Consider the following 25,157-nt stretch of genomic DNA (forward strand, 5'->3'; position numbering starts at 1 on the left):
AGAACATAGTGAGTGGTCAAAATTTTTCTGTGTAAAGGTGATTTTTAAAGGATACCTTTGGGATGAAATGACTTACAAACATTTTTAAATGTGACTTTTATTTATTGAGTTAAATGGGGCCTTAATTGGAGCACTGGGATTGATATTTGATTTACAGTAAACAGCCTGTTACTCCTGCCACTTGGTTGGCATTTCAACATTTTCGATGTTAGATGAATGTGACATGCGACATTGTTGGCAACGGGCAGTTAATCACACTGAGAAACACAATAAGAGCCGCAACCAGATGGTTGTTGCAGAGTCGTGGGGAGAGAAACTGGGGTGTCAGTGTGTGCTTCTGTCCTAGAAGTGGATTTTCAGTAAAGACATGTTTTGAAATATTTCTCTCTCTCGCACTCTCTCTCTCTCTCTCTCTCTTTTTTTTTTTTTGTTAGTGTGGGTGTTTTTCTGTTTTTCAGCCAAGTGTATTCTCTTTCTCCTGTGCTGCCTCTGTCTCCTCCTGACCTCTGGACGACAGTGTTTTGACAGTTTGGGGGGAAGTGTGGCACAGGGGAAGCGCCATGGGCTTGGGGTCAGCCGCGTCCGGGTTCAAACATTGCGTCAGCAGTTTTACCAACTTTGTGACCTTAGATAACTTGAGTGTGAGTGAGCCTCAGTTTCTTTTTCTTTTACATACAGATTATACACTTTATCCTTTGTCATTATTGGTCATGATTATGAAGAGCATGACAAGGGGACTGGCATATGTTAGGTGTTCAATAAATAGAAGTTAGTCATCGATAGAAATATTTTCATGCTGAAAGCAATTACTGGCCAGATAGAAATTTTCTTCTGTGTTAGGACTCAGTCATGCTAAGCAAAGTAGTCCTTTGAAGAATATTTCAGTGAAAAATTCCATTCTTTTTTTTTTTTTTATTGACATACAATATATTATTTGCCCCAGGAGTACAGGTCTGTGAGTCGTCAGGCTTACACATTTCACAGTACTCACCATAGCACATACCCTCCCCAATGTGAAAAATTTTATTCTTTGCCTAGATGTTGTCAAGGCTGCTTACCCTTTGGATTCTTGTTTATGTGTACACCTCAATTATTTATACCTTGCATGAAAATTAATACCGGATGTCAGAATGTTACTGCATCCTTAAAGTTCTCTGGGATTAATAGTGATTTCCATTAGGTATTCTCCTTTTAATTTAAAAACATATTCATTTATTGAACTATGTTAAATTCATTATATACCAGGTATGTTCTGGGATCTGAACTCAACTGAGATCCTCACAAGGATGGTTTCTGAGGAATACAAGGATAGGTCTATATATGAAATATTATCTCCAGGTTAAATGCATTTGTGAAGGGAGACTTAACGTTCATAGTATTTGTACTGTTGACTTAACAGCCTCTAGGAGGGGATCGTGGCTATTAACAGTGACTTCTTTTGTCTCACTGCTCAGCAAGGTGGATTTCGCTGTTAGTTGGCTGGGGCAGGTGAACTTTCCTTTGCTTTCCTTGCACGTCCTTCTTGAAGCAGCGCCTACCTTTCCCAGACAGAGGAGACATCTTTATGGGGAGACCTCTCTCTGCTGTCCCCCAGTAACCTCCAATCTGTTTTGGACTGTGAGAATGAGCCATAACAGGGGACTAGCAAATCCTGACCAGAGGGATTTGTTTGCTTCCTTGTCAAGGTCCTTGCTCATAGTGTTGGTTTCTTATTGTTACTGTAACAAATAACCATACACTTAGCAGCTTAGAATAGCATGAATTTATTATTTCATAATCCTGCAGGCCAGAAGTCTGGGGCACAGTGTGTGGTTCCCTTGGGTCTACTCCTTAGAGTGTCAAGAGACTAAAACCAGAGGCTTTACAGCACTGTATTCCTTTTTAGAGGCTCTGAGGATACATCTGCTTCTGAGCTCATTCAGGTTGTTAGCTGAATTCAGTTTCTTGCAGTGGTACGACTGGTGTCCTTGTTTCCTACCTGGACGTCAGCTAGAGGCCGGTCTTTGCTCCTAGAGGCTGCCAGCATTTCTTCTCATGATTTTCATGTGGACTCTCTCCAGCCACGCTGGGTCAAGGCTCTCTCATGCTTTAAGTTTTTCTCTTTTCCTTCTGCCATATCCCTCTGCTTCTGGCCAGAGAAAGTCCTCTGCCTTTATGGGCTCCCGTGATTAGATTGGACTCATCTAGGTAATCTAGGATCATCTCCCTATTTGAAAGTCTACACATTTAATGATATCTATAAAGTACATTTTATCATGTGATTTAACATACTCAGGTGCCAGGGATTAGGACCTGGACTGCTTTGAGGAGGGCACTCATCCTGCCACTAATGTCTTTTACTGAAAGGTATATTTCATTATGTCTTTGAAATGTTTCCTCAGTGCTCTTGGCTTTTTATTAGTCCCTCTTCAGCTCTTTTCTTGGCCATATTCTGGGACTGACTCCAACACATAATAAACATTACCCACTAGGTTTTTTTTTTTAAGATTTTATTTATGTATTTGATAGGGAGAGATCACAAGTAGGCAGAGGCAGGCAGGGAGAGAGCGGGAAGCAGGCTTCCCGATGAGCAGGGTGCCCAGTGTGGGGCTTGATCCCAGGACCCTGAGATCATGACCTGGGCTGAAGGCAGACCCTTAACCATCTGAGCCACCCAGGTGCCCACCCCCCCACTAGAGTTTTTAATGCGCAAACCGAAGGCAGCAGTGACTTTGGGAAGTAGAACATCTCTGAACAAGACGTGAGACGTTCACCAACAAAGGAAGATTTACTGTGGGTTTGCTTTGTACCAGATCCTGTTCTAAGCCACCAGAGCTTCAGTCCAAATCAGGGAAGACAAATGCACATGGCGTTTTCATTCTACTGGGCACTGGGAACCAACTTTCAGGCTGAGATTGGGAATTTGAGGAATTCTTCACAGGTGCTGGGTCTGTAGACTGAGGGCTGTCCTTCCATCCCAGTTTCCCTGATGAGCCCCCTGCAGCTCCCTGACACCAGTCTTTGCCGGCATGGGACACTGGAAGGCTGGAAAGAGTGTGGAGTTAGCTAAGCTTGGGTTCTAGTCTTGGCTCACTGTTGTCTCAGTGATATAAAAATGGTGTCTGATCCCTGAGGTGCGGCAAACGATGTCTGATTCTTGAGTTAGGAAGGACAAGCATATGGACTTATCTTCATTTTAGTATCAATTTGGGGACTGCACAACCATATGGTTAGATTGCCTTGACCTCTCCAGATACCTTTACCCTAAAAGGGAAAGTTCAGTTTCTGTGGAACAAAGAGCTCCGTTCACATGTCTTCTGATGCATGCAGCATATTCTTGCAAAGGCAGAACTCAGTTCACGAGACAAAGGAAGTAAAGTGAGTGGTGCCCTGAGGTCCCCAGAAGAACAGTGATCTCACAGCTGGGCTCTGTGTAGATTGAAGGAACAGACAGAGAAGGATGAAACAAAGTCATTATTGTCTTGCAAGCTCTTTGTTTAGCATCTTCTTGATCCTTAGACAAAGGCTTAGAACACAGAGGGGCATGGCTTATTCATTTTGGGGGCTACATACTTCAGCTTATCCCATGCAGTCCTTAAAGCATTTGTGAGAATTTTTTGCAGGAGAAAGTAGTTGCTTTTCTCCTCCTGCATAAAATTCATACATTTGTGATAAGTATTAGATTTTGTTTGGCGTTGTTTGGTTGTACTGCCCATCTGTTCAAAGCACATGCTTTCATCCAGCAGTCCACCGCAATCCTTCATTTGGTAAATGACACACCATAGATTTACTCTTAAGCCTGTGTGTTTAGGGGCACCCGAGTGGCTTAGTTGGTTAAGTGTCTTCCTTTGGCTCAAGTCATGATCTTGGGGTCCTGGGATGAAGCCCCATGTCGGGCTCCCTGATCTGTGGGGAGTCTTCTTCTCCCTCTCCCTCTGCAGCTCCCCCAGCTTGTACTCTTTCATTCTCTCTCTGTCAAATAAATAAATAAATAAATAATCTTGACTGTTTACTTAATTCCTACAGGACAAAAGGAGCACACAACTGGAGATAAATGGGTGAATTAAACAGTGTTAATAGGACTTACTCTACTCCATCTGTGTAGACATTTCTGCCTCAGACTATTTCTTCCTTGAAAAGTGCTGCTATTTCTGAAATTAAGGTTTAGGTTTGATTTTGGTCCTGAATTATGTGGTAATAGATGTGTTAAACTGTGTTTAGAAACAGCAAAAAAATTGGGGCACTTGAGTGGCACCATGGGTTAAGCCTCTGACTCTTGGCTTAGGTCATGATCTCAATGTCTTGAGATTGAGACCCGTATCAGGTTCCACACTCAGCGTGGAGTGTGCTCAGGGTTCTTGCTCCTTCTCCCTCTGCTCCCGTCCCCTGCGCACTCCCTCTCTCTCTTCCTCTTTCTCAAATGAGTCAATAAAACTTTTTTAAAAAAAGAAATAACAAAAAATTATTTTAATTTCTAAACACATCAAATTTAAAAGTTAATATTTAAGTTGTTGAGTTGTTTTTAAAAGATTAGTACCTCTCTCAGACATAAGTTTTAAAAGTTTCCTACTTTGGTAAGAAATATTAAAATGTTCCTCAAAGGAAAACTTCCTTCTCATATGAATCATTGGAAAGAGGTAGACGTCTTCTGGATGGCAGTAGTCTTTGTACCTGGTATCTGGCTTACTTTTTTTCAGGCTGAGCTAATACATAAAATCTTGGCCCTGAGTTGGCTTTTCTGAATATGGGCAAAAGTAGAGGTTTTTAGCCTTCTTTGAGAGTAAGGGAAGTTTGAAATGTCCTCATGAACACCTTGTAACATGTATTCACAGGGGAAAAATAAAGTTGTGCATTATATTGAAAATCCTATTCAAATATATATGCATCCACATTATTTAGTAGTTGGGTCCCTGAAAAACTTAGATGGAAATAAGATTTTTGTAAATTGAAAGGAGTTTTCAATTACATTTAATTTTGTAGGTGTTCTGTCTTCTATTTCCATTTGGCTGTGGCTTCTTGATGCATTGGTAATCTCTCCAAGTCTTTATTTTATATAGTGATTATATATAAACAAACACTTAAATTAATTCATTCAACAAATATTGAGCCCTGATCTGTGCCATGCACTGGGATGGGGGCTGTGGTGAGCAAGGTACAACTTTCTTTGTTTCCCTGCTGGTGGCCAGTGGATGGGACAGATCAGGAACGGAGCAGATGCATCGTCTGCTGGGTGTTATGTAGGCCTAACCCACACTAACCCAGTCTTTGAGGATCAGGACAGAAGCATCTGTTAAGTTGGGACCCAAAGAATAGAGTTCAGTCAAGTAAAGAGCAGGGAGAAGAATGTTCCAGAACCTGGCATGTGTATGGGGTCCAGAGCGGAGAGAGAAATGAAGGTGGTGTTAAGGGGAACCGCAGAGTTCTGCGTGGAGCAGATGTAACTATGGGGAATTTGCTGATAGAAGGAATGGTGAGACAGGGTGCTGCAGAGGTGACCACAGGTTAGAGGCCAACTTTCAGGAGCTGTGTTAGGCTGTTGGGCCTCATCTGTTAGAGCAAGTGAACCCACTGAAAGGCTCCAGAGGGTGAGTGACTTGATGAGGTGAATTTGAATGACCTTTGAAGCAGGACTCACACCAGTCCATCTCCTGCTCTCCTGAAGTGCTTCTCTTGTGCTTTTGGTGTTTCTTCCATGCACATTTACTGGGCACCAGATTATTCTGTGCCAGAAGCTATGTTGGATGCTGGGTTGAGATGAAACATCAGCTCAGAAATTGAAGTCAAATTGACTTGGCTAGGTTACTGCCTTCTAAATTTTCAGTCTTTCACAATTTAGCTAAGCTACTAGGATAGAAAGACTATAATGAAATCATCTGTTAAACCCAAGAAAGATGGGGCACGATGGCCTTTGTCATTCTAGGGACAGTGTTCCAGAATGTCATGCTTTTAGGTAGTGTTGCCATGTTGTGATTGACACACTGCAGAAATGGGTGGGTGCCTTTTAGGTAATAGAATATGCTTTTGTCTATTCTTCCTGTAATGATATTACAATATTTAGTTATGATCTAAAAATATCAAATGATACATGAATTCTGGTTAGCTTAACATAGGTCATGCACTCTCTTTCCCGGTTTCTTCATATGAGAAAATCACTTGCCTCCTCTGGTCAATGGGGACCATGTGAATTCATAGCCAAGGGAATGTTTTTGTTCAGGAAAAATAATAGTAGGAATTCCAAACTACAGATTGTTTACTGGAACTCTTCCAAAATATTAGTTGGCAAGCTTTGCCTGCCTTTGTCAGGTATTAGCAGGAGACCACAGTTCATAGTAGGTGCAAGCACGTGGTTCTCAGACCTCATTTTTGTGACCCAGTTTCAGGGCATGTTTCCTGGGGTCAATTTTATTCAAGGAGCTTAGACATCTTTCATATCAGATATGTAGTCAAGCCAGCTTATACTCTTTTTTTTTTTTTTAAAGATTTTATTTATTTATTTGACAGAGAGAAATCACAGAGAGGCAGGCAGAGAGAGAGGAAGGGAAGCAGGCTCTCCGCTGAGCAGATGCGGGATGCGGGATCCCGATGCGGGACTCAATCCCAGGACCCTGAGATCACGACCTGAGCTGAAGGCAGAGGCTTAACCCACTTTCCACTCCTGCCTGCTCTGTTTCCTTTCCTCCTCTCTCCCTCTTCTAGTCTTTCATTTAATTAGAAAGTATGAACTAGTGAAACCTTAACAAAAAGGCACAGAGAATACCCATATACACAACATCATCTGTTGTCCACCTTGCTTGCTTCTGATTCTTTTCAAGAATAAAACATTACAGGCATTGTCGATGCCTCCTCTTTCCCTCAGAGACAGACACTCCCCTGGAGTTGCATGCTTTTCTGCTTTCTACCATGTAGATGTATTTGCATTCTGTTAATAACAACATACCCTGTTGATTTGTAGCTGTTCACATCGTGTAAACGTGTATATTGATCTGTAGCTTGTCTTTTTCACTCCACATTATCCTGTTGAGATTTATCAGTATTGATACATGAGGCATCTGATTCATTTTAACTGCTACATGGTATTTCCTTTATATACCAAAATTTTAAAAAATCTGTTCTTCCAAAAAAATAAAAATCTGTTCTTCCAGTCTCTGGCTTATTTTTTCCACATTGCTTATGGTGTCTTTTGGTACATAGTTTCTACTTTTAAAAGTTGAAGTCATTTTTTTCCACTTTGGTTTGGACTTTTTATATTTTAAGAAGGCCTTTCCTACACCAAGTTCATAAAGACATCTTCTCCTATATATTCACAACTTTCATCTTTTACTTTTAGCTTTATAATCTGCCAAGAACTTAATTTTGTATAGTGGTGTGAGATGGAAAACTTTCTAATTTTTCTGACATGAACAACTAGTCCCAGTGACAGTAATTAAGTAGCCTGTCTTTCCCCCATGAATTTATAATATTTCGTTTGCAGATTCTCATCAGTCTCTTCTCTGTATTTTATAACATCCAAGCACAGAAAAGTAAAATGAAGTCCTGAGCAAAATATCTGGATATGCTGAGCTCTTAAACAATGCTGCATATGAATTTTTTTTTAAAACCCTGTCCTGTCAACCCACACCTGTGTGTAATTCCAACACCTCTTTGAAAATGGAAATTTATTTGTATTGACAATAGGTTGTGAATACTTCTGTTCATGAATACTGCACATTTAATCTCAAACAGCAATTAGTGTAAAAAGGGATCCTAATAATGATGTTGATTGTTCTGCCTATTACTTATGGATGGCTTTAGCCAATGTTTCTCTTAGAGACCAAAACCTAAATTAGAAGTAAACTAGAGCTCAGACTATTGACAACCGTGTGATGTGGTATTGCATTTGTGTCTGAATATGTAAAGGTCTGATATCCATGGTAAATGTAATGAAGTCTTGATATTTATGTGTGTGGTCATAGGTGGTGTTCATGGGCTAAACAGTCATGCAGTGCGCGTGGAGCTTTGCTGGATTGTGTAGCTTTTAAAGCAAGAATAAGCCTGCCTCAAAGGTTAAGACATTTAAGTTGAAAACCCCCAAGGAAAATTAGTACCTATGAAAGTTTAAATTCATTCAGATGAGGAAGGACGTCATCTAAGAACAACATGAACTGCTGATTGATTGTACCCTTCAGGGGAGGGGACTGCTAACAGTGACAACAGGCCAGTGGCACAGCTATGGTTTCAGAGACTTGGCCTTTGGCACTTGGTGGCTGTGAACTCCGTTGGTGTGCTTTTCTGGCATCATGCATTTTGTACCATCTCCGATCCCAGTTGGGGCTGGGTGAATGGCTTGGCCTCTCTTCAGTGTTTCACCATCCAAAGCAGACAGTGTTGTGCTGACCAGACATGGAATGCACAAGCTACCACCTTCATGCAAAGCAGACTGTGAAAAAGAGGCATGAACATCATCCAAGGGGCTATGGCTTAGTGGTTCTCAAACTTTTCTGTGCGAAAAATTCCCGAGGCTTCTCAGCTCGCATGTCTCGATTCTGAATCAGCTGGTCTCTAAGGGCTGGGAGGCTGCACTGAACGAACATGGCAGCAGGTGCTGGTGTGAGACCTCTGAGACCACACCGGATCCATCTGCAGAAGCTGCTTCTTCACAGTTGTCCGCCATGATTTTGGTTGTCATCAAGAGCAGTTGGTCCCATTCCAATTTAATAGTCTCTCTTTGTAGATTCCCTTCTTTTGCTTAGTAGACTTAGAAATTATATCTCTACTGTAAAGGTAAAAATCAGTATCACTATAAATAGAAGGTACACATACATATGCATTAAGATAAATGGTGTGTGCCTGTACATGAGTATATGTATGTAGGGATAGATATACATGTGTACTTCAATGTAGGTGAGGATTTTTTCCTTCCAGTTTTTTGGTTTAAATGTCAACCTTGGAGCAAGTTTATATGTGTGCATGTGTGATATAAATATACATCTGTAGTTGTATTGCATCCACTCAACATTACTTAAGTATGCATTTCATCTGCTTAACATCTTTTGTTTCACAGTTTTGCAAACACTGAGGGGAAAGGGGGCATAGGGAGGAAAGGAGCATTCATCTCAAGCCTTCAGGAATTAACGTTTTAGTCTTGCATTGAAGAGGATTTCTAATGTTAGAAATAGCAGGGGTGCCTGGGTGGCTCAGTGGGTTAAAGCCTCTGCCTTTCGCTCAGGTCATGATCCCAGGGTCCTGGGATCGAGCCCCGCATCGAGCTCTCTGCTTGGCAGGGAGCCTGCTTCCTCCTCTCTCTCTCTCTGCCTGCCTCTCTCCCTACTTGTGATCTCTATCTGTCAAATAAATAAATAAAATCTTAAAAAAAAAAAAAAGAAATAGCACATCGGTATGGCTGATGTGCTTTGAGATGACACCTCTAGCTGTCTGTTCAGTGGAGGGAGGGCCCCTCGACAGTTCGAGAGCTAGCCAGGAAACGGAAGGGAAGATGGGTGTCTTTTCAAGAACAGAAGGTCCTTCAGTTTTGGTAGGAAACTTTTAGGGAAGGGAAGAGGTAGGCAAGGGTGACCTTTCTGAGAACTGTGAGGGCTCACTTTGTGCCAGGTGCTGTGTGAGGTGCTCTGCACACACCCTCCTGTTCAGCATTCTTGACACCACTAGCCCACCTGCACATCACGAACACTGCCGTGTAGCTGCACAAATCAGGCCGTGCGGAGTTTGAGACATTGGCCCAGGGTTCTGTAGCCACCCCAGGTCTCCATAACCAGAGAAGAAGGGACAGAGTGACAAGAATCATCAGAATATTATTTCCATTCAGACTTTATAAAAGAAATGGATTAGCTACCAAATTGAAGTTGTGAAAAAGGACATTAAGTTAATTTGGCTTTTTTTGTTTGTTTTGATTTGTTTTGTTGCACAGTCTTGAGTGTGCATCCTCTTGTGGGCCTGATGTAAGCAGAGACACTTTACCTCCCATGCCTTCCAAGGAAGACCTCTCAGTTTGTCAAAGTTTTCTTATTGTAGGTTCTGTAGGGTCAACTTTTAATGTGATAAACTTTAGTGATGATGTAAACTTGTAGTAAGAAAGTGAAAAACCAAAAATCTCCCACTTGTTTTTGCTCATGATTACTTAATTGAAGGAATGATCATTAACATAATCTGTGAGTTGCATCACTGAGACCTACTTGAGTATAGTGGTTAAGGGGAATTGGAGGCCCATCTAAGGATGGGGAGTATGGGAAAGGTGGATCCTGGTGAGTAAGCCATTCTAGGAGAGCTCATGAGTCAGGCCGGCAGATTCTTTCATAGAACCTTTAGACAGATTTTATCAGAAATATACATTCAGGATTTGGCTTGGATATTATGATGATCATGATGGTACTAACTTCTAATTCTAATCTTCTGTATTTGGAGTTTTATTTTATTTTATTCTATTCTATTTTATTTTTTATTTTTAAGTGGGCTCCACACCCAGCATGGAGCCCAGCAGGGGGTTGAACTCAAGACCTTGAGATCAAGACCTGAGCTGAGGTCAAGTCCCTTAACCAACTGAGCCACCCAGGTGCCCCTGGAGTTATGTCTATCTATTCATTAAGATTTTATTTATTTGAGAGATCGAGATATGACAAATAGTGAGAGAGAACACTAGGGGGAAGGAGAGAGAGAAGCAGGCTCCCCAGTGGGCAGGGAGTCCAGCGTGGGTGGGGCTCGATCCCAGGACCCTGAGATCATGACCTGAGACAAAGGTAGCTGCTAACCAACTGAGCCACACAGGTGCTCCCCTCCCTCTGGAGTTCTTTTTAAAGGAACATCCCCCAGCTGCTGTTTCTTAGATAATAATGATCTCTATCCACTTCCAACTATTTTCCACAGTCTGTAAGAGGATTTCACAGCATTCCTTGACACAAGACAAAGAGCAAAATAGCCCAGCCTTGGGTGGCCTGGTGACTCTGTCTTTAAGTGTCCAGCTCTCAATTTCAGCTCATGTCATGATCTCTGTGTCGTGGGATTGAGCCCTGCATCAGGCTCCATGCTTAGCACGGGCTCTACTTGAGTTTCTCTCCCTCTGCTCCTCACCCTGCTCATGCTCTCTCTCTCTCAAATAAATAAATCTTAAAAAAAAAAAAAAAATAGCCCAGGGGTGCCTGGGTGGCTCAGTGGGTTAAAGCCTCTGCCTTCAGCTCAGGTCATGTTCCCAGGATCCTGGGATCAAGCCCCGCATCGGCATCAGGCTCTCTGCTCAGCAGGGAGCCTCCTTCCTTCTCTCTCTCTGCCTGCTTCTCTGCATACTTGTGATCTCCATCTGTCAAATAAATAAATGAAATCTTAAAAAAAAAAAAGTAGCCCAGCCTTCTCTAAAGAGGTAGATGATATTAATAAGTAAAATGAAGCCCATAGAAGTGCTAAGGAAAGGTGGGTTTTCCCAGAAACCTTCTTTTTCTATTTGACAAATAAAATGATGAAAATGATGAAACTGACCTTATGTCTTTTTCTTTTTGGAGGCCTGAAAACTCAGAACCTGAATTTGAGGCTCCTCAGTTCTTGCCGCTCTGGCCTCAGGGTCCATGCATCCTTGTCCTTTTTCTTCTCTAGCTTAGGCTTTCTGCCCTAACTCATCTTTTCCTTGGGCCCAATTAATTATTTTCTTATATTTGCTGTGAAACTAAGTGGCATATAACAGCAATTACATACACACATGAGTAAACATAAAGATCTGACTAAAAGTAGATTAAAAAAAAAATAAGCATTCTGTATCAAATTTCCAGTATGAGTGCTGGCTTGAGTGGAATGAGCGAGAATTTCTCCTTCCATGCTTTTGGCAGCTTTAAACTTTACATATTCTTTCTTTCTTGTGAGCTTACGAACTTGCTTGTCAAGATCATTTCTCCGTTGCCCATCGTGCAGACAGAGTTGGGAATTTGTGTTCAGAGTTGCATGGGGAGCACGGGCACACACACATACATACCCCAGCATGAGATGGTTTTATCTGTTGCATATCAAATAGTTTTAAATAGATATTTCTACACTATTTAAAAGCATTTATCAGAAGATTAGTTTCTTATCTGAAGATAATTCTTATTTGAAACAACCTGCAGACTGGCAGTTAGAATACTTTTAGTGTCTTATTTTGGTTAGGAGTGGGTTTCTTGTGTTTTAAACTCAAGATTGTGAATGGTTTTAATTAACTTTTTTATTTTCAGTAGTGAGTTCCTGTGTGCATTTGAGTTTAGAAACAAAGTATTTTTTTTTCCTCATTCCAGAGGGAGCTAAACTCTACCTCTCCCATGCTGAGCAAGGAACTGGTTAAAGCCACAGAAACTTTGCTGGATAGTCTCGGAACTTTGATCCAGCAGGTAAGTAAGTTGTGTCTTTCCAGCCCCAGGAGGCAGACCACTATGGCTTTTTCTTTACCCTGAGTGTGCTTAGAGGGTCCTTTTGATTTGAGTATCATGTGACCCATAAAATCAATTTCAGAAGCATCTGTATCTTAAAAATTACCCAGGTGGAGCTCTTTACTATAGAGATGAGAAAACCAAGATGTAGAGATGTCTCAGAGCTAATTAGTTTGTGGTTGAAGATCCAGTACCTAGTTTAGAACTTTTTCCTAGTGTTATTCCCTGCCCCTAGTTTATGACTCCTTGTCTCACCAGCCACTTAACCATATTTCTTTTTCAGTAGCAAGGCCAGTCGTTCTACCAAAACATTTGTTTGTCAACTAATAGCGTATACCCCTCATTCAGACCTTCCACTATAAACACCTGGCCTCTGATGTTCCCTTTGGGAATGTCATTTCTTGATGAACATCAAGTCAGATTTGCCTTTTGGGCCTGCATATTGACAAACGTATCAGAATAACCTTATATTCGCAAGATCGGGGCATGTAGGTGTTGCCAAAAGCAGTTAACCTTTTCTCTGCCTGCCAGCCTGCATGTGCTTCCTGTCGGTGACGCCCAACCTTGTTTCCGGTTAGACTTGGAGAGGAGGAGCTGTCTGGAACTGAGTGGGAGGTGGCAATCAGAAACAATCAGGCCTAAATGTCCAGGACAGTGGATGGGAGTACTCTTCTCAGACTTGGTCCAGCCTTATTTTGAATTGTTTCTCCAAATCATTTTTTGGTATTTGTTTTATTTTTCTCAAATATCAAAATATAGGTTTCTGAGAATAAAAGTATTGTATGTTCAAAATGTTCTAAAGAACATTTAGAAAACACGGAGACTGAGCACTATTGACAATTTGGTGTATTGCTTTTAGTTGTTTGCTTTTTTTCTTTGAATTCTGATCATGGGTGTGTGACTGAAGAGGCTTGGGTTTGGGGTCCCTTTCAGAAGTGCTTTCCAGCCTGCTCTTTGTTATTCTGCTTGTGAATGCTGGTTACCTTTATGTAGGTGCAGAAGCTGGATCACCCGGGGCTCTTCCCAGAGGCAGAAAGAAAAACAGAAAATGACCTGCAAGTTTGTAGCCATTTCTCTCAGGTCTCTTTAGTGGGCTCCAGTATACCCTGTGCTCTCCCAGCTTCCCTCCAGCCTTAGAGCAAGCAGAGCAGAGACTTGACATGGGAGGGTGTCTCTAAATTTAGGGTCTGAGTACAGTGTTCTCTCTTACATCAGTGGCCTGCCTTTTGTCCGCGGTAAGAAAAATAATCGAAAGCCTGCGATGCTCCTGTTGCTGATGAGGCAGAAACTCTCCATTGAGCCATATATCATTTTTCTTGGCAGCTGGTTCCTTGTGTCCTGCTTGCTCCCTGGGCCAGGCCGAGCCAGGGCCACCCACACCTCTCCATGGAACACTCAAGTCCCCGTGACCATGAGTTACTTATTGTCAAACTTGCTATTTCCCTGAGACAGATGGGCAGAACATAAATAAATGCATGTGTGTATCTGTTTAGTGTTTGAAAGAAAGTTGGATGTTTTGACCAAAGCACCACCCTCAGGAAAAGGGAGCTAGCAATTTCCAAGCACCTCCCCCTGACTTGTGCAGTTTCCCCCCAAAACCCTGTATCATTCACATGACAAATGCGAGTGGGCCTTATTCTTCCCATCTTAGGGATGGCACGGAGGCTTAGAAGAGTGGGACTTACAGTCATATAGATAGTTAATTGGCAAAAACTAGGATTTGAACCTAGGACTGTTGGACTACAAACCCCATGCTCTTTCTGCTTTAGCCTACTTTTTGTGTGATGAACTCTTATGGAAACTAGACTAGGATAGAAAGGATACTCTTCAAAGAAGGACATGCAGACTAACAGGGCCTGGCATTTGGGTAGAAATGGGGACTTTAGGAACTAGATGAGTGGAAGCCGGCATCTGGTGTCAGGGAAGGTGTGCCTGATGAGATGGGAAAGCAGGACAGGGAGTCTCTCAGTTATGTTTCTAGCCCCCAGCACACTGGCTTTCCTGTTTTCGTGGGGCTTGCGTAGTGAGAGATGGAAATAAACAGGTCAGCGTATAATGTGCTGAGGAAAAATAAAGGAGGGTAAGAAGGATAGAGGGTGCTGAGGTGTTGTTTCAAAGGGGATGATTAGAGGAATCGTCTCTGACAAGGGCACAGTTGGACCTGAAGAAATGACCATGTACTGTCTGCTCCAAGCAGGAACAGATATAAAGACACTGAGGTAGGGCATGATTAAGGAGTGTATTTAAAGATCCAGGAAGGAGCACGGTGAGGGAGCGAGGGAGAGGGCGCTGGGAGCTGAGGCGCAGGAAGGAGGCGAGCACCGTGCAGGCCTGGTAAGGCTGGATTTACGCTGAGCGAGATGGGAAGCCCGTGGGGGGTTTGGAGCAGAGGGCGTAGGATGCGACATAGAGTGTGAGGCTATTTACGTTCTGGCTCTTAAACTGAGAAGAGACTAAGGTGGGGGCATGGAAAGAAGGGGGCCATCGCAGCATCTTGAGAAAGTAGTCAGCCAGCCATTCAGTCCATAGATAATTACCAAACACCGTCTTTCATGGGCTGGAGGACAAATGGCCACCCTTCCCCGTGAGTGGGAGTGCTTCATAGAGGAATTGTGGAGCGTGAGCTGAGGTGTAGAAAAATGAGTAGGAGTTTGCCCCGAGACAGGTGCTAGAAAGAGCCAGCGGTCTGGAATAATTCTGTCGTTTTGGCGCCTCTGTCCAAAAATGTACTGGTTTTATGTGGGAAGAAATTTGTTCTTTTGGTTTGGGGCTGGTGGGCTGGTGGGCTGGTGGTAGTGAGGCAGCCTGTGGAAAGAGAAGTGAGTGGCTCTCACTTGCTATCACTAAAACATCTCCAGGGCTGTTCACCCACCAACAAAAGGAAGAGTTGTCTGGCAACCTCTGTCCTCCCTGTGTAAATGCCTCATCCCGGGTGCCTGGGTGGCTCAGAGGGTTAAAGCCTCTGCTTTCGGCTCAGGTCATGGTCCTGGGGTTCTGGGATCAAGCCCCGCATCAGACTCCCTGCTCAGCGGGGAGCCTGCTTCCTCTCTCTCTCTGCTTGCCTTTCTGCCTACTTGTGATCTCTATCAAATATATAAATAAAGTCTTTAAAAAAAATGCCTCATCCAGGTGATGAAAGGATAAAGTAAGAAAAAGCTGGCCACCTAACTGTGATCTTGTAGTATATGCCAGATGCTCCCTCTTTGGAGGGAGAAATGTTTGTGACTTCTGACCTGCCCCTGGAGTGCCTGGTTTCTCCCCTGGAGGCAGAAGGCAAAGTCAGGATCTAGAGTATCAGGGACCATGGGACCCCCAAGGAACCAGGAGCCTGAGACAGAAAACTGGGCACATGGTGCCAGAATTTAGGCCTTCTACAGGATGTGGGTAGGGCCCTGGGTCTCTCCTCTCTGTCCTCCGTGGCTCTGTTGGGTGAGAACATGAAGTGACATTTCAGGGAATGTAGAGGTGTATTACTGATTTATTGTGGAATATGTAGAAATGCAAAGCGCGTGATAAATATTTAATGATGAGAACAATTGGGCCAGGAACTCTACAAGGTGCCGGAGCACATTTGTCTATGAGACAAAGCGCCAGTCTGGTGTGAGTCACAGACGCAGCCCGCGGCTGCAGGAACGTGCGACTCATCCTGTTCAGGGCCTTCTGTTCCATGTGATTTACTCTGCCCCAGGCTCTGTTTAGCTTCATCATCTTGGCGAGAAGAGGGGGCCCTCAGGAAGTGAGGCTTTCAGCCTTTTGTAAGGCTGGAAGCAAATGAGGCCCGAGGTTGGGACGCAGCCTCGGGTCGCCCATGTTATGCTTCTTGTGTTGTCCAGCACTTCACTGCGACCAGGATGGGCACTTCACACCCGCTGCCTTTCCTCCCAAGGCACAGAGGCCTCCTCAGTTTCCACAGGGAAGTTGAAGGTGTTTTAGAGGTGAGGACGTGCTCTAGGATATGAGCAGTTCCTGATGGATGTATGTGAACACATGGCTGTTCAGAGAAAGCTTTCTCTTCTGTCTGCCAGAAGATAATCCAAATGAAATAAAGCCCATCCTCAGGGGGCTCCACTGACTTCTGGTTTGTGCTTCCCAATCTTTAATTTGCATAGGGATCACCTGGGTGTCTTGTGAAGATGCAGATTTGAACTGTAGTTGGATAGATCCACAGCTTGCGGAGTAGCAGGATTCTTTCGATCCCATCACAAGGCTCAGAGGACAGGACACAATATGTTCTGGGGTGTGGCTCTGGAGAGGTCAAAAAAATAAGCTTTCTTTCTTTCTTTTTCTTTCCCCCGCCCTCGTGATACCCTCTTCTCCTTCCCTCCTCCTTCCCTTTCTCCTCCCGATCCCGGCCACCAGCTGTTGAGCATGAACAGCTGGAGTGACATGCGGCAGGAAGTCCTATTCCTGACCAATGCGAACAGCTCCAGCTCGTCCACCCAGATCTACCAAGCTGTGTCCCGCATCGTCTGTGGCCATCCCGAGGGGGGTGGCCTGAAGATCAAGTCCCTCAACTGGTATGAGGACAACAACTACAAAGCCCTTTTTGGTGGCAACGGCACAGATGAAGATGCTGGCAGCTTTTATGACAATTCTACAAGTGAGTGTGTGCATAGACGGAACCCCTGGCCGGCTGGCCCCCGCCCTGCTTAGTGCTATTCTGGGTCTCTTGTGCATCTTACCTAGTGTTTACCCTTATCCTCTGGGGGACCATTGGAGATGTACATGTCTGTTTGCCCAGGAGGCTGAGCTCCTAGAGGAGTCTTTTCCTTATCAGTGAACCGTCCCCCCTGCTTTGAATGGAGCCTGGCACATCTCAGGTACATGGTGTGTGTATTAAATTCAAGAGTGAGTGAAAGCCCACCTCCCCAGTTTCCTGGGGCTTATAGGAGGGGAGTTCCCAGAGAAATCAAGGATCTTCTTCTTTCCTCTCCTCTACCCTCCCCAGGCATGCTTTTTATTAAAAACTTTAAAATAACAGTGATAATGACAGCAATAAAAGCTAACATTCAGGAACATTTCCTGTGTACTGGGCATTCTGTTGAAGTTTTCTCATTTAACCCTTCCATGAACCCTACAAGGAAGGTTATACAACCCCATATTTTATAGGCTCAGCAAGGTTAAGCGACTTGATCAGAGCCACACCATAGCAAATCCACAAGAACTGGGGTTAAGGGGCGCCTGGGTGGCTCAGTGGGTTAAAGCCTCTGCCTTCGGCTCAGGTCATGATCCCAAGGTCCTGGGATCGAGCCCCGCATCAGGCTTTCTGCTCAGCAGGGAGCCTGCTTCCCTTCCTCTCTCTCTGGCTGCCTCTCTGCCTATCTGTGATCTCTGTCTGTCAAATAAACAAAAAAAAAAAAAAAAAAAAAAAGGAACTGGGGTTAAGCCCAGATCGGGCTGGCCTGGTGCTTTCCCCCCCGTACACGTGGCCTCTGAGATGGCTTGTTAACATGGCATGTGTACCGTCAGACTCAGACTCAGACATTTGATCTGCTGTTTGTTTTTGGTGCTTAGCTGCAAGGTGGTGTTAAAGAATCTTGTAACTCCATATCTGCTGCTCACACTTGGATGGTTTTGTGGGGATGTGTGTTCTGTGTCTGGTGGCAGCAAGGAGCCAATGTTACAGTTTTAGACAATGGCATCCTTTTCCTTGAAAACATGATGCAAGTGAGCCTTTCTCCATTTCCAACCGCAGGTGTCTCTTTCAGACACTGAGTGAGGCAGCTTTTTGTGCATTACTGTAACACAAGAACCTTTTATTCTTCTCTGGAGTAAAGCACTCCAGACATAGCAGGCTGCTTTGCAAGCCTGAAGGGGATGGCATTAGAGGCAGTTTTCTGAAATGCCATCCGCTCTACTCCCTCACTTGCAAGTCAACCCAAGGGAACCTTCATTTGCAAAGCAGATACAACTATGAGCAAATCCTTTTTTTTTTTTTCTTAATGTAGCCTCTCTGCAGCATATAGAGGATGCTTGCCATCCAAAAGAACCAAAAATGAAATTAAAAAAAAAATTCAGGAGTCCTTCTGAGTAACCAAACCTCATTGTCTATTATAATTTGGATTTTTCCATTAGGAATTTTTATTACATATGTTAGATATACTTGTGATGAGACTTGTTAAGGGAAATGTTTTATTTTTGCTAGAAAACTAAAGTCTAAATTCATCTCTCTGTTCTCAATGAAAATGAGTTGGCAGGCTGACATGAGATTATGAATCTAGAGTTATGCATGTATGTGCATAGTAAAAACATTTTTCTAGATCTTCTTGGTTATGAGTTATCCCTCTCTATAATAAGCTCTGATTACTTGTCAAGCATTCCTGTAGGGGCTCTCTTGATATAACATCTGTTAATCCTCACCACATCTCTGCCAAGTACATAGTAACTTTAACAGAGGAGCAAACCAAGGCTCAGACAAGTGAAGGTACTTGTTATGTAGCTCATAAGTGGTGGAGCTGGGATTTGAACCCAGGACTGTTTGGCTAGCTCTAGAGCCCTTGTTAGGTCCTACAAGTCTATGACTGTGCATGTGAATATCTGCCTTTCATTGTCTTCATAGCTCCTTATTGCAATGACTTGATGAAGAATTTGGAGTCCAGTCCTCTCTCCCGCATCATTTGGAAAGCTCTTAAGCCTCTGCTTATTGGGAAGATCCTGTATACACCTGACACTCCAGCCACCAGACAGGTTATGGCCGAGGTAGGTTGCCCAGGCCCAGAAATCCCTCTCCAGAATCCTTCTAGGGTTATAGCAAAAAAGTGAAGGTGGCTTCAAATGGATTATATCGACTATGCTCATAGCTTTTCGGGGTTTCCAAAGAGGGAGAACCGCAAGTGTGGCCCAGGCCAGAACTGACTGTGGAGGGCCAGCTCTCCAGCCTTAGGTATTTGAGTAATTGCTGCAGGCAGGCACTTCTTAGGGATGGGAAAGACTGGAAACAGTGATGGAGCATCTTGTCAGGGTCAGCTGAATATCTCATGGCTCTGCCTCTCCTTTTTTCCTGCTGCCTTTGGCTCCCCAACTGACTTCAGGTGAATAAGACCTTTCAGGAACTGGCCGTGTTTCATGATATGCAAGGCATGTGGGAAGAGCTCAGCCCCAAGATCTGGACCTTCATGGAGAGTAACCCGGAAATGGACCTTGTTCGGGTGAGTGTCCCTCGGATTACTATGTGCCTGCTTGTAGCTAGAGAGGTGAGTTTCTGGTCACTTTGCTAGAGGTGAGTGAGATGGGAATTCTTGCATTTAAGCAGGATAGATGTATTAAGAGCATAGCTCCAGCTGCCGGAGGTGGTGCATGGATGACCCTCTCATGCACACCCACATCCCCGTGTCCGGTGGTCAAAAATCAGTTTTCCAAGAAACTCAGTGAGGGTTGGTATTGGTGATTGTAGGCCCCTGCTTGTTGTCATCTCTGGCCATCTAAAGCCAACCACGGCATCTTATTTATTCTTCCTGTATCTTGGTAGTTCTTGACACAAAGGCCTGGGTCCTCCCTCCTAAGGCAGTGTGTGAGTGCTGAGCCACCGTTGAGATGTGGAGGGGAATTGCCTTGAGTGCTTCTGAGCCCCTTGAAAGGGATAAGTGCTCTAGAGACAACTGAATTCAAAAGCGGAGGAGTCTGAGCAAGAACAGAATGTTTCCTTTGTATGAGCCTGAGTGCCATTTAATCACATCATCCCTGCCTTGGGCTGAGTCAGAGAGTCATTTGACTATTTCCTATCTCCATGGTGAGGAAGGCCTTTTCCTTTTGTTTCTGCTGCCATTAAGAAGCAGGAATGGATTTTACCAGGTTTCTTGTCTTGACACCTCATCGATAAGAGGGGGCAGCTGGGTTTCTGAGGCAGTGCCTACTTGAAAGCTACTCTTCCAGGCTTAGGATTCTCCCTTGATGCCCTGGTTTGGATCAGAGGGTGGGAAGTGTGATACCCAGGGAGCCTTCCAGTGATGAGAAAGCTGGAATCATCTTTGTTCCTCTGTCCTATTACATATGCTGAATTCTTAAATTGGGGCCTTTAAAAACTAAGGGACTTGGGTGAGAAAAACATGAACAATAATTTGCATGGATATATGAATAATTCCCGATTAGTAATAACAGCTCATCCGCTAGAGTTTGGGTCTCTCTTGGGCACTAGTCACTCCCCCAGAAGGATTGACATGATCCAGCCACATACAGTGCCATAGACCTCGGTGTGATTTCGGGCCTCTTCTTCCCGGTTCTGTCCTTGGGATCCGATTTTTACTTGTTGGATATCTTTTCTTCTGTGTCTCAGAAGGCTATGAGAGGTCCTATTGAAGGGACTCCATGTGTTTTGTTCCGTAAGCAGATAGATGTTTCCCCTACTCTACTGATCAATTGACTTTAAAAAAAAATTTAAAGATTTTTATTTATTTATTTTTTAAGTAATCTCTATACCCAGCATGGGGCTTGAACTCACAACCCCAAGATCAACTCACATGCTCCACCAACTCAGTCAGCCATTTAAAAATTGTTTTAATGTGCCCATTGAAAAATGTTTAACTGAAGTATCGTTGACATATAATATTAGATGCTTCCCTTACTTTTAAGTGGAGAGTTTGGCTTGGATGCTCCAGCAGCTTCTAGCTCCCGGTGCTTAGAGGACAAAGCCCTTATAAACATGGCCATGGCATTCGTTAGTAATTCTGCTCACAGAACCCAGGGTGTGCAATAGGAAATGTAGGAACTATGGCTGGGGAGGAAGGCACGGACATGGTTTGGAGGGCCTTGTGTGTAAAGCCAAGAATTTTTACTTTAAGCTCTGGGGGACCATGAGCAAGTTTTAAGCAAGTAGAGATGCAGATATGTCAGGAGCATTCAAGTATGGAAAGGTGGAAGGCAGAGACCAGAGTGGAGACTAGCCAAGTGGGGAGCCAAGGCTCCCATGGGAGGTAAAGCCTCGTGGTTGCTTGATTGTGGAGGGGGAAAGATTTCTAGCAGGAGGATGGTGGGGATGTCCAATGGTCCCATGGGTACTGAGGCGCAGAGTACAGGAAGGTGGTTTAGCTGGAGACACTGACTTGGGACTCCTCAGTCTGTGGGTGGGAGTTGAAAGGAGCCTCTCAACTGCTCTCTTTTCTTTCTGAAGGAGTGTTTCTCTAAGTCCAAGAGCTTGGGCTGCTCAGTCCTCTGAACCCCCTATAGCCTCATGTCTGGTATGTGAGGTAATGCCTGAGGCTTCTGCTTCTTTTGGGGTAGCTCTTGTGTTCCTTTCTTTTTTCAGCTTTATTGAAGTGTAATTGATATATAAAAATTGTATATATGTAAGCTGTACAACACATTCTGATATAGTGTACGTTGTGAAATGGTCATCACAAATCAAGCTAATTAACATATCCGTTACCTCACAAAGTAGCCTCTTAGCAAATTTCAAGTATATAGTGGTTTTTTTTTCTTTTAAGATTTATTTATTAGAGAGAGGCGGGGTGTGCAAGTGAACAGGGAGAGGGGCAGATGAACAGGGAAAGCAGACTCCACACTAAGTGCTGAGCCTGACACTGGGCTCAATCCCAGGACCTAGAGACCATGACCCTAGCCCAATACTAGAGTTGGATGCTCAACTGACTGAGCCACCAGGCGCCCCAATAGTACAGTGTTGATAACCACGGCCATTCTGCTGTGCATTAAATCTCCTGAACTTACTCATACTGCATAACTGAAACTTTGTACCATTTGACCTACCCATTTCCCTCACTCCCAGCCCCTGGCAACCACCATTCTACTTAGTGGTAGCTCTTATCTTTCTGCTGTTTCCAGCTGTATCTGCGTGCACTGCATCACCCCCCAGTTTGGGAGGCACTTTTGTGTTGAGTCACGAAACCCAGTGACTCTAAACTGTTCTCCTTTCTGAGCTGCTCTTTGCCTCCTTCATCTCAAGACCCTGCTTTCTCCCTGGCTACCCCTCCTGAGGGTGATCTTAGGTCTCTTGATCCCCCAAGTACCCAAGAATGGCCATGTGATCAGTGGGCTCACGGGGCACATCTTTCTGGTCTTGCTGCCTTCCTGAACCATATTGCTCAGAAGCTGCACTGGGCAAGGCAGGCCTCACCCCAAACGCTGTGTGTCTTCATTCAGCTCTTACTTGTTCAAGTCTCCAAAGAAAGCCATTTCAGAATTACTAACCCATACCCCTGTGAATTTTGTGAGGTAAAAATTTGTTATGTTAACAAAAATACTTCACATGTCTTACTGATGATATTGCAAATTGTTACTCCCTATAGGAAAGCAATTTGGGATGAGAATTACAAGAGCAATAGAAAAAGTGCTATCCTGTGTATCTCCATTCCGTACACCCTTGGGGATGTACCCTACAGAAATAATTTTAAAGAAGTCACTGTATGAGAGGAAATGTTATTGCTATAATAATTGTTATTGTGAGAAATTAGAAATAGGCTAAATTCTTAGCAGTATGGGAATACTTAATGAAATTATGGTATATATACTCAATAATACCATTATGCTCCCATTAAAATAATAACTATGAAACCACATGGGGGAAAAACTTAAATTGTTAGTGGAAATAAGACTGATTTAAAAAGTAGCAGTGTTTGGCTCCTTAGAAATTCTATTTCAGTAGAGCGAGAATTTCATCTTCCCCTTTGAAGCTATGACAGGAGTTACACTTGCTTCTCCTTTTCCATGAGCTGAGTTTGAAGCTAACCCGCTTTTCTGGCAACACCCGTGCAGGCTTCTGCCCCAGCCCTCTGGGTCTACTGGTTGAACACCAGATTAGTTTGTCCTTCTCTTCCATGGGAAACCCAAGGAACAAGACATGGAAGACGGGCCTCTTCTGCACCACTCTCCATGAATGCTGCAGTTTTACCTGGTTTTATCATGGCAACATTTTTCCAGAGTAAACAGCACAAGTGGGGTTGTCTTAATTCAGTCTAGAGATAAGGTGTGTATGAGGAGTCATCAGCTTGAGTCTCAAAAGCATAAGAAAATATAATGCGGGGGGAAGGTATGATAGAATCAGAGTTCGTGTTTCATGCCCCAGCTTTGCTATTTTTTAGCTGTGTGACCTTATGTTAGGGAATTTTTTCTCATCTGCAAATTGGGAATTTTTAGACAGACCTTCCTCATGGAGTTGGGTGAGGTAAAACATATAAATGATCTAATATAAAAATTGTGCAGAGTAAGTATGATCACTGTTGTTACTGCAGTCAACAGTTAAGTGAGGCTGGAAACATGGACTCTGGATTCAGACTGAGTCTGACTTTGAGTCTCAGCTCCATGTCTGTTAGCATTATGACTCAGCCTTGGTTTAAGATCATACTTTTTTTTTTTTTTGGACCTCTGTATTCTTCTTTCCTGTAAAGTGGCAACACTGTTATCTACCTCACAGTTTTCTGTGAAGATAAAAGAGACAACATATGTAAAAAGGTTAGGTTTTCTAAATCACATAAGACTTAGTATGTAGACTAAGTTGGTGTTTATTGATCGTACTTTCTCATTGGAATGGCAGATGCTATTGGCCAGCAGAAGCAATGACCACTTTTGGGAACAGAAATTGGATGGCTTAGACTGGACTGCCAAAGATATCCTGGCATTTCTGGCCAAGCACCCAGAGGATGTCCAGTCTGCTAATGGCTCTGTGTACACCTGGAGAGAAGCCTTCAATGAGACTGACCAGGCAGTCCAGACGATCTCTCGCTTCATGGAGGTGAGGACCCGTTCCATGGATCATTTGGAAAAGTCTTTTGCTTCTTTCTCTGAGATAGTACAATAAGGTTTGGATTGGAGGAAAGTTCAGAAATAATGTATAATCTTATTTCCAGTATATATTGGGCTAAATTCCAGCCCAATATAGGGCTTGGTGTACAGAAGACACTCCTAAATGTTAGTTGGATGACTGAATGAATAAACAGACAAATGCTAGCTTTATTCAGTCTCCAAGAAGTGTTTCTATTCATTGTCTTCTAGTTTTCCCCAGGGTTTCATAGCTCAATACCTCATGGCAAGAAAGCGTGCTCTTTAAAAAGTCATTATTTATGAAGCTTATCTGAGAACTAATGGGATACATTATATTTTAAAAATCTGGTTTTAAAAATTATGTGACTTCATAGGAGCAAATAAGGGCTTTTTTGGGGTCTGCTTATTTGGTTAGTTATGGTTGAAAATTGCCAAGAAAACAGAGGAAAATGAGGTATGATCATTGTTTCAACCTCTTTCTGTCCACAAAAATCAATATAAGTAACTTAACTCTAAATACTTTCGGCATTTCTCTTAAATTGCTGTTAGAAAAACAAAAGGATCTGTTCTCAATCAAATATTGGAAAATGACTAAGGAGAAGATGAGAGGGTGAGGATAGAATTGTCACACAGTTAGCACGCCCCTCCCAGGACAGTCTGCCTTGGGCTCCCGGTGTTTTCCGGGCCACCAGAGTTCTCATGAAGGCTGTTCTTCCGTCAGTGTGTCAACCTGAACAAGCTCGAACCGGTAGCAACAGAAGTCCGGCTCATCAACAAGTCCATGGAGTTGCTGGATGAGCGGAAGTTCTGGGCTGGGATTGTGTTCACCGGAATCACTCCTGGCAGTGCGGAGCTTCCCCATCATGTCAAGTACAAGATCCGAATGGACATTGACAATGTGGAGAGGACAAATAAAATTAAGGATGGGTGAGTTCAGTCCCACCACACCAGCCAGTTTTGGGGATGTCAAAAGCAGCTAAAATGACTAGAAGCACTTTGTTTTAAGTAATAATTTGGTAGAAATTTCACCCCCAAATAACTCTAATTGGTGGCATGATTTTGTTGAAAGTGGCACATTCATTGCTAGAGACA

The 25,157-nt window shown here is 43.5% G+C and overlaps 1 protein-coding gene across 5 annotated transcripts in view; it reads left to right on the top strand.

Moving 5' to 3' along the window:
- The window catches only part of ABCA1 (ATP binding cassette subfamily A member 1), a 130,338-nt gene that overhangs the window by 58,105 nt on the left and 47,076 nt on the right, over positions 1-25,157 (top strand). For all 5 annotated transcript variants that reach the window (XM_046022411.1, XM_046022415.1, XM_046022412.1 and 2 more), the window contains 6 exons: positions 12,225-12,317; positions 16,716-16,956; positions 18,916-19,055; positions 19,388-19,504; positions 23,839-24,036; positions 24,787-24,992. In XM_046022411.1, the coding sequence (XP_045878367.1) occupies positions 12,225-12,317; positions 16,716-16,956; positions 18,916-19,055; positions 19,388-19,504; positions 23,839-24,036; positions 24,787-24,992 (995 nt within the window). The remainder of the gene's footprint in view (positions 1-12,224; positions 12,318-16,715; positions 16,957-18,915; positions 19,056-19,387; positions 19,505-23,838; positions 24,037-24,786; positions 24,993-25,157) is intronic.

This window comes from Meles meles, chromosome 11 (genome assembly GCF_922984935.1).
Source record: "Meles meles chromosome 11, mMelMel3.1 paternal haplotype, whole genome shotgun sequence".
Lineage (NCBI taxonomy): Eukaryota > Metazoa > Chordata > Mammalia > Carnivora > Mustelidae > Meles > Meles meles.